The sequence below is a fragment of the Thermobia domestica genome, chromosome 9, assembly GCF_964235325.1.
Source record: "Thermobia domestica chromosome 9, izTheDome1.hap1.1, whole genome shotgun sequence".
Taxonomy (NCBI): Eukaryota; Metazoa; Arthropoda; class Insecta; order Zygentoma; family Lepismatidae; genus Thermobia; species Thermobia domestica.
Genome location: NC_137462.1, coordinates 102,025,465 through 102,039,269, shown reverse-complemented (window position 1 = coordinate 102,039,269; position 13,805 = coordinate 102,025,465). Strand labels below are relative to the sequence as shown.

The 13,805-nt window shown below is 35.4% G+C and overlaps 1 protein-coding gene across 1 annotated transcript in view; it reads right to left on the bottom strand.

The window, feature by feature from the left end:
- The window catches only part of LOC145694059 (uncharacterized), a 33,786-nt gene extending 21,145 nt beyond the window's left edge, over positions 1-12,641 (bottom strand). Inside the window, exon 1 of the mRNA XM_081770202.1 lies at positions 12,435-12,641. Coding sequence (XP_081626328.1) covers positions 12,435-12,558 — 124 coding nt within the window. The 5' untranslated portion in view covers positions 12,559-12,641. The remainder of the gene's footprint in view (positions 1-12,434) is intronic.
- Positions 12,642-13,805: the final 1,164 nt, after the last annotated feature.

The following is a 13,805-nucleotide window of genomic DNA, read 5'->3' as shown; positions in this document are numbered from 1 at the left end:
ATTCTATATAAAAGTGCGATTATAAACAACTACATATCATCATCTTTATCATCCATAGTTGTTTATAATCGCACTTTTATATGGAACTCATGAGATCAGTCAAGGTATAGCTCTGGCAAATAACATTACTCTCTTTGGATCTCTTTACACAAATAAATCTTCTTGTGTGTAGTTATAAACTTGTCTCAATTTTGAACGAAACGTCACTTATAGCGAAAGGTCGCTTATGGTGTTTTCAGCCATTCATATTTACCAAATAAAACTTTATATCACATTTTCAGTTAATTAATAACTATGTTCATATCTGTCATTGGTAAACTTTAATCTATGTGATTTTCTATTTTATATATGTTATTTTTATACATCACACAAAGCTATAATGGGATTCTTGCTGGTTTTAGTTCTAAAATAATAATACGTTAAATTATAAGTTCACATTGTTTTATTTTATGAAAATGTCGGTGAAGAAAACTTTGCGTACAAAACTACAAACAAAAATTTTAGTAAATGTGGAATATTTTAATCTTTCTCATTGATTAGAAAAAAACAATCACAGCATCTATTGAACGTATGTACCAATGCAGATATGGATATAAATTCGAATTCAAGTATGTTAATTAAAATTTCACACATGCAGTTAAATATCCATATTTTTATTAGTTAGTAATAGTTTATGTTTCAACATACTATACAGCAGTGGTTTACAAATGAGACTAAATAATATTGCTTGTATTATTCTACTCAAGGGCACACATCACAAATATAATATCGTATCTTCTTTTAGATCACGAATCTCTCAATTGATTTAATGCAGCATTTCATTCTTTTAATATCCTAAGATAGATTTTTTTACTTCCTTGTCGCTTTTCTTCCCTTTCACATCGTGTTACTGGGTCCGTATATTTCAATCGCAGCTTTCATCTGGATAATTTTCCTTCTGCTGTTCCCTTAATAGCTAACACTGATTCTTCCGTGTCTCATATTGCAGCCAACCATCTTACTTCTTCGTATCGAAATCATCTTCAATACTTCTTTGTCAGTGTTCTACAAGAGGGTAGTCACATTCAAGGATAATTTCAAAGCGTGGTCCGGGGAAGGGGTAATTCTCCCGGCCTATATTTCCTTTCGTCCTCAACATGGTTTCCTAGTATTTTTGCAGTATACTTTTCACCTCCAGTATATTGAAATTCCTCCTGTAGCATCTTCTGAAATCATCACTGGTCATATCAGTGCTGGCAGCGAAACCGAATTTCCATTCCCCGCAACCACTTTTTTCTCACAGCTTTGAGTTCTTTAGTGATTTTCAAGGCATCCTTTAACTCTGATGTGAGGCAAAAATATTACTTGACTAAGTATGCAGAATTCAGGGTATTCAAGATGAGAAAAACACTTGCTGTTACCAATACTGGTATTTCTTCATTTTGAATTTCTTAATAGATTCTGTAAAATTCATTCGGTTACATACAGTGGTGCTATTCAGCCGGTTCGCTACAACCGGTTGTTAAAATATTTCGAGTTCACAGAACCATTTGTTATACCGAGACTTAACAGTAAATTTTACCCAATTATGCACAGGAACAGTAAATTTTAGTTTAACTATGTTTGTTTTTAGAAATTTTTACAGTTACAGGGTTAAACATGTAATCTCTCAGAACAAGGTATAGGCCTAAGTGTTTATTTCTTCACCTCAAATGCTCAGATATCAATGAGAACTGAGATCACATTAGTGTAGTGGTGAGGGTTATTTATATTTGAAACGCATATATACTATTGTCAACAATTGTCGATTCACTTATGGTTTAATCTTTCCGATACTTTTTGACAACCATCTATCTTGGATAATTCGTTTCCAAGATATTCGCAGTGCTACCTAATTTCGTCACACCACCTTGTATTACGATGCTTGTACGTCCCTATTTGTCACTTGTGGTATCCAGTAAAAAATTGCTTTTGTCTACCTTATGGTTTGTTTCCTAAGAAAGTTACATCTATTTATCTACCTATTCATCTACTCTCTCTCATATACATAGTTGTATAAAACATGTATGCATCTAGAGAACCGGTTGTTAAAAAAATTAGAATAACGTCACTGGTTACATACCCTAGTTACTGACTACCAAAGAAAGAATCCTTCGAGTATGAAAGGAATACATAAACGCTCTATATGACCAGAAGATCCGCCCAAAATATATTGCGATTGAAGCAGAGAAAAATGCAGATAAGGAAGAAAAAGAACCCAGTATATTGAAAAGTGAAGTAGTTTTAGAAAAGTAAGTAGTACAAGTTAACAACACAACCTAATAATATAACTTAATAATCAGAAAGAAATACAACAGGTTCCGTTTTTATCTCCTACCTAGCTTAATAATAATTTGGTTTTAGCATCTTACCCTTCGTCTATCAACATCGTCTCGATTATATCGCAGTTTCGACCGATCGTGATATACTAATGTTAGGAGCAGAAGTTACTCTGAACCAATACGCGTAAAGGTAGAACTCCAAGTGCTTGTGTGAATTTTGATATATCCTGCAGGCATATTTGAACTATAAAAAAGGAATGTGCGACTGTTAAGAGAGGCTATCTTCATTAAAATGCAGTTAAAAGGAAAAAAAATGTGCAACATGTGGCATCTGTTTCAACATCGACGTTATATCAAACAAGGACCTACGGCTTAACGTGGAATCCGAGCCATAAGATTTCCCACTGTGTACTTTACTTTTTTACTTTCGAGCAACGAGAGGAGAGAAGAAAGTATGGTGGTCGTGAAAAAATCGATTTCGATTCCAACGGATTTACACGTTTAATGGCCCATAGATACCGAAAAAGTGATTTCTTGACATTTGCCTGTCTATTAGTCCATTCATTTTGATGTACACTCGCCTAGAGGCCATACCGTTCAACGTATGAAGATCTAATTTTAAACATAAAGTTTTTATATGATTTCCCAGTAGGCTTTTCCGAATTTTCTTTCTATTCTTAAAAATAAGGGTAGTTTACCGAAGATGAAAATAAAAAATAGCAATTTACTCGAAAATGTCTAAAGAAATCATCTGCACGGATGCTGCCCTTCTTCTTTTCGTTTTCTCTGAAGTCAATTACAAGAGATCCCTGGATTTCAGTACAGACAGACATAAATTGACACTTTGCTTTCTCAGCTACAGAATCAGATATTCTGTTATGCTCATTCAAAGTTTGTAAAATGCGTTTCATCATAGTCTGAGTAAGTTCTAGCCTGGAGTTCAAAGCTGAAAGAGCAGGTACTACTTTGTACTTCAGAGGGCTCCTTTCCACAATCTTCTTGATTGTGCCCAGTAAAAAGTTTAGACAGTCAAGCCTGAAAGCTAATTTATCTTTATCTGATGCTATCAGTTCTTTCATTAGCTTTTTTGTCTTGAAACCAATGTCTGCTTTTGTTATTTCTAGTAAATTTTCATTTGCAGTCAAATCCAAAGCAAGAAGCTTCACTGCACTGTCAGCAAGTTTCATAATGCTTTGTTTGACAAAACGACTCATTAAGACTCCTTAAGAGAGATAGAAGTTCTGAGTACAGGAAACAAACAAATGGATCAAGACTCTGGAATCTCCTATAAAATGGTTCAAGCTCTGATGTGACAGTTTTGAAGAAACATAACTTACACTTCATGAATTGTCTTGCACATTTACTTTCCCTGACTTTCCATGACATTTTACGCAAAATGCATGATTTCCCTGACTTTTCTTGACATGTTTTCATTTCCCTGACATTTACTCATTTTCCAGATTGTGGGAACGCTGCATATATCTTTTGTATATTTTTTTCTAAAAATCGTAACATCTTCATTTTATTTATCTGGCAACCCTAATACTTAAAGTGGAATGAGAACCAGCACTCCTTTTATACAAAGGATTCCAACCCATCTGGATTCGAACGCAGAATCTCTTGATTAGAAAGACGACTAGACTACCGACTTATCTAATTTATAGAAACACGTTGCACTCATCTTGCAAACTTGTGAATATTTTTAGAGTCACTTTAAAGGGGGGGGGGGGAAGATACGCAACTGCACAAGTAAAATCACTGCACAAAATTATACCTATACATACAAGACCTCGTATTGATAAAATAAATGAACAATTTCTAAAGACTGCAAAGTACAGGTCTAATTAGGGATGCTATATTTTAAAATTAGAAAAGTGGGAGATTGTAAACCGTAAATATTGATGTGAACTTGTATATTACAAATACTGACCTGGGATCCTTCGAACCATTTTTTCCTTTTTCTTTAAATGATTTCGTTGTTAAGAAACACTTCCAATATACCTTTCTAACGAAACTAAAGTAAAGGAAATTTAGTTTTTGCCTTTAATGTTTTATTAAGTTCAACAAATGTGAGTCTCGAATTGTAAGGTAAGTATTACAGTAACATCTTTAATTGTAAGGATACCTGTAAGGCAAGTTTTCAACAACAACAACAACAACAACAACAACAACAACAAATGATATATATGGCAGATATTGTTCATACGGATTTTCCTCTAAGAAACACACAATAATTTCTAAATTTTTATAAGAAAGGTAAATCATATTTAGGAGTTTTGGTGCATCTCTTATAAAATTTCTAATCATTTTTAAAGATTGTTACTTGAAATCGTACTAACATACCAACTTGCAATATATGAAATGCAGCATAAACATTTTAAAAGAAAAAATATTAATAATGAATCTAATCTAAACAAAATGCTAAGGATACCGCAATTTAATTTGCAATCATTTCTGAAAAGACTCACAGCATGAGACTGCCGCGAGTCCAAATTTAGTTCAATGGCGATTGAGATTAGCACATAGATGTAGCGGTTTACGTTGAATATAACAACACTTTATCAACAAAGGCGTGTTAGATTTTTCTCCAATCCAAAAATGCGGGTGGTGTTTAGTGATTAAGAGATGATTAACGGCGAACGAATATAGGACTTGAAAATCGGGTGGTACCCGCTAAAATCTGGTAATATTGCAACCCTAGGTCCAGGGGGGGGGCGCATATTTGCAAATGAAATAACACACACACACACACACACACATATATATATATATATATATATATATATATATATATAGGGTGTTTCAAAACAACACCGACAACGTGAGGCAATTCCTGACGACAAGATAGGACAAAAATTATAGACCAACCTGGGTGCACAAATGCTTCCTTTCGGAGTTATAGGCTGCCGAATATATATATATATATATATATATATATATATATATATATATATATACTTTAAAGGTCCATAGCTTCGAAACTATGGGATCTACCGTAGTCGGGTCAAGACTTCACTTGGAAATTAATATGTGCCCTATCCAAATACCCAAGTTTCACAATCCTTCGGTATTTCCGCAACAATTTTTATAGAGGTAGTTGGTGAGTACTTCAAATTATATGTAAGTTGCCAAACTTCCTCTATACAAGTTGTTTCGTGAGTACCTTAGGATTCTGAAACATGTACTTTTGGATAGTGAAATACTACCCAATAGTGTATCTCTTCGGAACACTAACGGAAAAAAGAAAACCTTTCATAATACTATTATCTCGCTTTTCTCTGCTCTTTGGTTGATTAAAACATTCTACACCATTTTGTGTGTCAAACTCTAATGCTTCAATGTAGAGACGCAATGAATTTTCTTCTGTTTTAAGTTATTTTATGGCTCCAACAACCGAACAAATAGGTAGCTGGGCGTCTGCTAGGATAATATCTTCTCCTTGTAGAAAATTATTCAGGTCACTAATAATTCCCACAATCTTACTAAAAACAATCAAGCATGAAACAATTGCGAATGATTTCAGTTTGTTCTCAATACAATCAGCTTCAGTAGTCTTCTTAGCATCCTTACCCTCTAATGCAGAGATTATAGCTCCATAATTCTTTTTCACAGCGTTCAGTGAACAAATACCGGTATGTGAAGACCAACGAATGTCTGAAAGGCCAGGTATACTGGATTGCTCCAAACCTAACGCTGTCTGAGCTTGCTTTATCGTCTATAAGCTTTTACACAGAGAAATAATTAGGTACAGTCTGCAATAAATAAAAAAAAGGTATTTGCTTGTTCGAACGAACACACTTCTACAATTATTAAATATTATTAAATTTAACTGGTGCACATAGTAATGGATATACAGTGCGAGGGGATAAGACTTCTGAAATAACTTTTGCACACCACCTATGTGGCCTCTCATAATGCTCGCCTCATTGTAAGCTTGTCCAATGCATTTTGAGTCCTTATTAACACCTATAGAAGCCAAAGTTTCGATAATTGTTTTCGATATGTATTCAGCATTTATCTCAAATTTCAAAAAGTGCTCTACCGTTTTAGATTTTTTTACATATCTCATGCAAACACTAAGTTGTTCAGAAACACTGATATCTTTTGTTTCATCAGCTATAACACTGAACTTCCCAGCGGCATTCAGTTCACTTACAATGACATTGATGATTTCCTCACCGCAGCATAAGATATCTTCATTTTGAATTTCTGGGGACAAATAAGTGGTATTCCCTAGCGCTGCGAATTCTTTAAAAAAGGGTCAAAACATCGTAACAACTCGAATATTTGCTAGAAATTCTCTTTATTTAAACTTTGTCATCTTCATCTTTGCCTCGTAAAGTCAATCCCTGTCAAACTAAATGGATCATAATCGCCACTATACGTTTTAAGCACTCGCAACGGGCAGTTATCACTTCTCTAGATGCGTGGTTTTGTAGAACCAAAATCTCTCCAGTTTCTTTGGACCTCTGAAAATAAGTCATTCACATGAATGTTTTGTTGTGAAGTGCTAGCAACTTCCTTACAAGTAAACCTTACGTTTGGGTGAATCGAGTTGCTGACTGAGAAACATATGAGAAAGTAGTACTAAATGTGTGTGATTTCAGTGAAGTTGTAGGTGCGAAGCTCCATGGGTTTAGGAGATACAGCTACCAGAACATCACATGGAAGTACAGAATAGTCTTCATACAGTTGGAGGTAAAAGCTCTGTAAGACCTCTTGTAACGATAAAAGGTGAATAACAAATATATGGGTACATATTAGGACTAGAGGGAAGTCATATAGTAAGGGTATACCTGACGGCGGCCATCTTGAAATCCGCCATTTTGAATTAAGGTTAAGTTTTTAAAATAGGAATAGGGTCATGTGATACATGATTTAACACGTTAGCTGCCAATGGTGAATTTTGTTGTTCACCGGTAGAGTGCCAAGCGTACTTACTTACATTATTCTTGTTTTGTTCATATTTTTTAAACATAATATTAATATTGAAACATAATCTAAGGCAAGGTATTGAATCCGCGTGCATAAAAGTTGGGGGTCTGATTGGACCTACGTGTGTATATTTTGTTTATGGGTAAGGGGATAAATTACAGCTGAACTGGCAACTCTGTTAGAAAATTATTTGTTTATTACTACATGTGCAGAAGTGAGAAGTGTGGATATATTCATCTTGTTTTTAGTGCTAATAAGTAGTATCTTTATGCAATGAAAAACGAAGAAATATGCGCAAAACTCGATCTCATTAGTAATAGCAGTGTAGTGATCTGGACTTTTTTGAAAATTCAGCAAATGACAGGGACACTGACATCTTGTGAAAATAAATTAGAATAAATAATGAATCCATTGTTAAACTTTTTAGCATGTCATTGATAAAGTAACACATAGGTCCGATCGGGTCTACAAAAGCAGCAAATGCTTGTTACTTGGGATTTAGCGCCCCTAGCGGCGTTAATAATCAATATCAAAGACCAAAACCTACAGTGTAAATTTCTCATATATTATGTGTAACAGAAACACTACAGTTCATTAACAGTAGAGACAGGATTTTACAATACAAGTACTCTAACGTCAATTCGACGAATTAGAAATTGTGGGTCCGATCGGACCTACAAGAACATTTTCTTAGATCACTCCAGTAGGCCCGATCGGACCCACATGGCAGCTAACGTGTTAAGGCGCAAATTTAATCAGAAGAACAATGGTGACGTTAATTTTGATTTACGCGAAATTGGTAAAAAGTTACAAGGAAATTAAATATTGTTGCAGCATATGTATTAGTCCTTTTCCCCACCTTGTAAATTTTGTGTTAATGATAATAATTAAATAAAAAGCAGGTGAATAAATATTAGGTCTATGGTAAGAGTTGCCTTGGTGGCGGCCATGTTCAAATCTGTCATTTTGAATCAGACAAAAGTTTTAAACAAAACGCATAACAGTGACACGTTGGATTTATGGTAAAATTTGCTATTAATAAGGTGTCAATGTTACGCGTTTTGTTTAAAACTTTTGTCTGATTCAAAATGACACAAAATTTACAAGGTGGGGAAAAGGACTAATACATATGCTGCAACAATATTTAATTTCCTTGTAACTTTTTACCAATTTCGCGTAAATCAAAATTAACGTCACCATTGTTCTTCTGATTAAATTTGCGCCTTAAATCATGTATCACATGACCCTATTCCGATTTTAAAAACTTAACCTTAATTCAAAATGGCGGATTTCAAGATGGCCGCCATCAGGTATACCCTTACTATATGACTTCCCTCTAGTCCTAATATGTACCCATATATTTGTTATTCACCTTTTGTCGTTACAAGAGGTCTTACAGAGCTTTTACCTCCAACTGTATGAAGACTATTCTGTACTTCCATGTGATGTTCTGGTAGCTGTATCTCCTAAACCCATGGAGCTTCGCACCTACAACTTCACTGAAATCACACACATTTAGTACTACTTTCTCATATGTTTCTCAGTCAGCAACTCGATTCACCCAAACGTAAGGTTTACTTGTTAGCTTCTTCCTTAACAACAGTGTCCTAATGAATATTTTCCTCAGCAACAACATGCACCTTATCAGTTTCGCTGCAGGTACTCGTCAAGTGTTTATCAGTTTTTCCATGTGAAATAAAATATCCAGATTTTATAAACCTCTCCATATTTAACTTAATTTCAAGAACACATACATAGCAAACTTAACACTGCGCACTCCACATTCAGTAAGACTCTTTCCCGCTCAGCCTGTTGCCAGCGCCAGTACATACTGTATAGGGGTCTAAATAGTTTCTCATCTGTTTAGCCAGAATCGTTGTTAAATATAATAAATATACGAAAGTAAATCTACACTCAATACCTTCTAGTAAAACAATTAAAGTATAAAATACTATGTTGCATAACTCAGCAATGGGGGAGAGGGATCCTCGTAACCTTTGAGTCGAATCGACCTTTCAGTTCTGTCTTAGTTGGTTATAAAAAGTGCATTCATATAGATTTTTAGCCCTTAGTACCTCAAGGCGACTATAAGGCTGGAATCACTCTAAGGGCTGGAAGAACCCCCCAGGGTTAACAAAAATGATGCCCAGGCCTCAAAGTTACTGATCTTATACTCTTATTACCATTCACTTAACGTTTAACAAATAGCCTATAAATAGATTTTAAAAAATAACCTTTTCTTATAAGTATGAATCATTTCAGTTTACTATGGATATTTTTCATTTATTGTCGGATAAAAAAAATGTAACATAATTTTAAATAAATATTTGGGGGCCAAGCCAAGATTTGGGGAGGCCGGTGCCCCCTCGTGCCCCCCTTAGCTACGTCCCTGCCTAGGTCTAATTTACTTTAAGGTAGAACACTGAGTCAAAAATATAGCGACTCAATTAAATGTGTATATCAATAAAAGAAGTGAATAAAGAAACAAATCATCTGAGTTCACTCTAGCTCTGGACCATTCATACACACAGAAAATATTTATGATTTCAATAAATCACTGACATTCATGATTCTTGAATTTGTATTGTATGAGAAAAGATCTTCTGGATATTTTGAGATATGAGGAAATTTGTCCATAATGTTCACACGATTTGTTGCACGTTTCTCTTAAATTAATTTTTTCGTTTAAACCAATTACTTTTCTTTTTAAAGAAAATTCTGGTTTAAACCAGCCAATACTGGCTGCTAGTTTGTGCTAGCAGTGTGGGCATGCTATCAACACCTTGAAGGTTGCCGGCTAATATGAGGGTAGTTCTGTGTGGATCGCGGTTTCTGTTCAATGCCAGGACGACGCCAGTGAATGTTTATTGCAGAGTTAAGCAACGTCGAGCTTGGCATACAGCAGGGGTAAAAGTGGATCTGGAAAGGTAGGGATGACGTCACGCCGTCCCCCGTGCCTATCTTTGCCCATTCTATTTTTTTTTTTTTTTTTTTTTTTTTTTAGAAAGTGGGAGGATGCTGCAGATATTTTCTGGAAATGGGAGGACGCGTCCCCCGCATTCCCTCCTGGCATACAGTAGAACTGTGATAGACCAGGTGATTCTTCAGCAGAATTTCCGCTCGCGTGGGTCGTTTCGTGTCAATAGTATGTCGATGGACAGAAAGCTACCACAATAGATGTGGTTTTTGGGTGCATCCGCGATGCACTGGGAGTTCCTGGACAGAAGGATTGTTCGGGCTACTCTCTAGGACGGTATCCGCCGCTATGATCACAGTTACCCTGGTTTATTTGGCGTACCTCCTCATACCGCCAGCGTAACTCAGTATGTTCTAAATACTATTTAACTGCAATAACTGTTCATAAAAAATCAGGATTCGATGACATCTCTCGTATCTGGTGGGGCCCCTTATCTCTTGATCGTTTTTTGTAATCGTCGTGGGATTGGTTTCACCAAAGTTTTTCTTGTTTGATCTTCACCATTTGTTCAACAAAATCCGCTTGTGGTCAATCTTATTGAAGTCAGGGTATATGAGCAGGGCTGGATTAACCAATCTGGAGGCCTGGGGCTAGAAAAAATACGTGTCCCCTGCTGATTTCACCTAATACATTTTTGTGAAAGTACAGTAGGAAAGTTAAGGGAATGTGTTTCATATTTTTGGTCATATTTTATTTTATGATGATGACTGTATCTTCGTGATTCTTTTTAGATAGCCAGTTGAGATTTTGAGCAGAGTGGAGGCCTCTATCCATCTGGAGGCCCAGGGCTATAGCCCCCCTAAGCTCCCTCTTAATATGGCCCTGTATATGAGAATTCGTTCTTCGAGAGTGTGCCACATGTTCTTCATGCGATTAATGTCCAGAGATTGCTGAGATGTTGGCATCCAGCGTGGCGTGTTGTTTAATAACCATAGTTCAGTTTTCAGGCCTATATGTTTCTGATAATTCTCCTGGATGAAGATATGGTTACCGGTAAGCCCCATTATTTTAAGTCTGCTAGATGCAGGCAAGTTTAAAAAGTCAATGTAACACGTGTGATTCATGGTACAATTCTGGTCAAAAAATGAGACTTATTTCCAGAGACTTGGCCTTAGATACTTACGAATTTCCTTTAGATCTGGCTCTTTTTCTCTGCATTTTTTTTCTACAGTCAGGGGTGGAAATTTCATTGTAGACAAACAAAATAACTAGAACACAGAAAATAGTATTAAGGTGGATCACCACCAGGAAGTCAATACATATTTTAGCTCACTCCCTTAAGTATTGCGCAATGAAACGTTTCATATTAGAAATATTGTATTATAAGATAAAGTTATGTTTCAGCTACAACACAAGACACTAATTCATTTGGTTGAGTCTTCTGATATCCAAAAAGGGAACAAATAAAAGAAAATGTTTGATTCGTTTTACAAAGAGCACACAAGATGACACTTGCTGTTAGATCTTACTAGAAGTAATCAATTTTATGAAATGTTTATTTGTGTGAGTAAAGTATTTTCAAGTAACGATCTTATTACGAAATAGATATATTGTTTGACCGTTTTTTGTGTTATGTTTCACATTTTATTTAAATATTAATTTGCATTTAAGGAAATAGATTTTGAGAAGAAACTTGCGCAGCACGCCATAATGCGTTGTTGCCAAATTTGTGCGTTTAATTCCTAGATTCTAGCGTTGCAGTTCGAGAAGCGGAACTTAGCTTGAATTGCAGTAAGGATCGAAAACTAATTTCTACAGTAAGTATCCAAGCAGAATTTCATGATTACTTCTTTTATTATCTGACACCAGTAAACACTCGACACTACCTGGCAACGTCGCACTATTCAAGTAGCTTTTATCATAGCACCGAGAACACCTAGTGATCCAACTTAAGTTGTAGTTCTTCGATATAGCCTCGGTGCTGAATGGGATGCTGAACATAAACCCAAGGATAAACAGGTAATAAGAGAAAACATTTTAACATTTGAACAATTATATGTAGAGGTATCCTTGAACTTAACTCGCTCGAACATACTCACAAATTATAGAACATACGTACACCATATCAAAGAAGCATTGTAAGCAATTACGGTTTTAAGTCATTCTTAGCCCCATTTCTTTAGTTACAGAAATATGAGAAAATAACACTAATACTACAGTACATGAATATGAAAATGTTAAAAAAATATTTTACACCCAATTGACATAATCAATTAACATACCAAATATTTTGGTACAAAGTCCTTCCGCTTCTAAACATTTTTGCACGAATGTGCTAATCCTATTGGCATTCCGAACTTGTCGCACTGAGCTAAGGAATATAATTATAGTTTTTGCCGAACTCATTAGAGAAAAAATCCTTATTATGTAAATAAATCTAATGTAACGATTTATGTATAAATACGCACATACATTAAAATATAGAGTGATAATAGATTTTTCTTCTTTTCTTTTATATTATAACCTCAACTGAAGTTTTATATCTTCAAGTGCAGACTTAGGTCTCATTACCCATATCACTAAGCATGACGTATGCAGGAGTGGGTTCTGGTGGCCCAGACACTCTTAAAACTCGACTTTTCTGTAAATTTTTAGTGCAGATTTATTGTACGGATGCATACAAAAATTTATGGGTTAATTCTAATTGCGGGGGCCCCAAAGTAGATTTTAAAAAATAGGAAGTTTACAGGAGAAATGAGTTGTTGGTAGAGAAACAAGAGAATACAGTGCACACGTTTCTGAAAGCCATTGCCGATCTATACAAACCATGAAGCTAAGTAGGACGAAATGTAACCTAACCTGTCCAAAATTAGGCTATAGTCATCCCCCCAAAAAGTGGAATTTTTACGGAAAAAAATCTGCCCCCTCCCCCGTAATTAGAATTTATCCAAATTTATTGGATGTATACTTCTTTCCAGTAAATTGACTCTTTGTATCTTAAACAATCATTTTTGGGGTGTGGACTTGCATTTCTCTGTGCATATTTATTTTAGGAGCGCTTCAGTGTACGAACATTATAGGAATTACTGCGCAGAAGGCGCTAACCAAGTTGTGCTAGGTAGCTACTAAAAAGTAGGAATCTTATCTAACCGAGTCAAGGGGCAAGAGCGGAGCAAGGTAGCCCGCGTGGTAGCTCGGGGGTGCGTCCGTTGAGAACAGGCTTGTCAGCGACGGTAGGTATATAGATACATAAACAATGATAACGCAAATCACTGAATATGTCATAAAAATACTTAGCGTATTAAGTATGTATTTGTACGTTACTAAGAACTTTATAGGTAATATTCCGATATCTTTTCATTGCTTGCACATCAAAATAACGTAACACATTACTTACATAAATTTACAAGTATATGGATCCCTTAACTTTTGGAGATTTCTATGGTTTTACGTCATGGTTATGACACTGATTTTAGATACTTCGCTTCACTTCACTTGAAAACTGTGGTATATGGCTACTTTATGGGCAAACCCATGCTTAGCAGGGTAGACTTTCATTAATGTATTTCTACGTAGATATGCATCTCACAGGTAAGAACACAGCACATTTCGGTTATTTACACACTGATCTATTAAAACATTATTTCAAATTT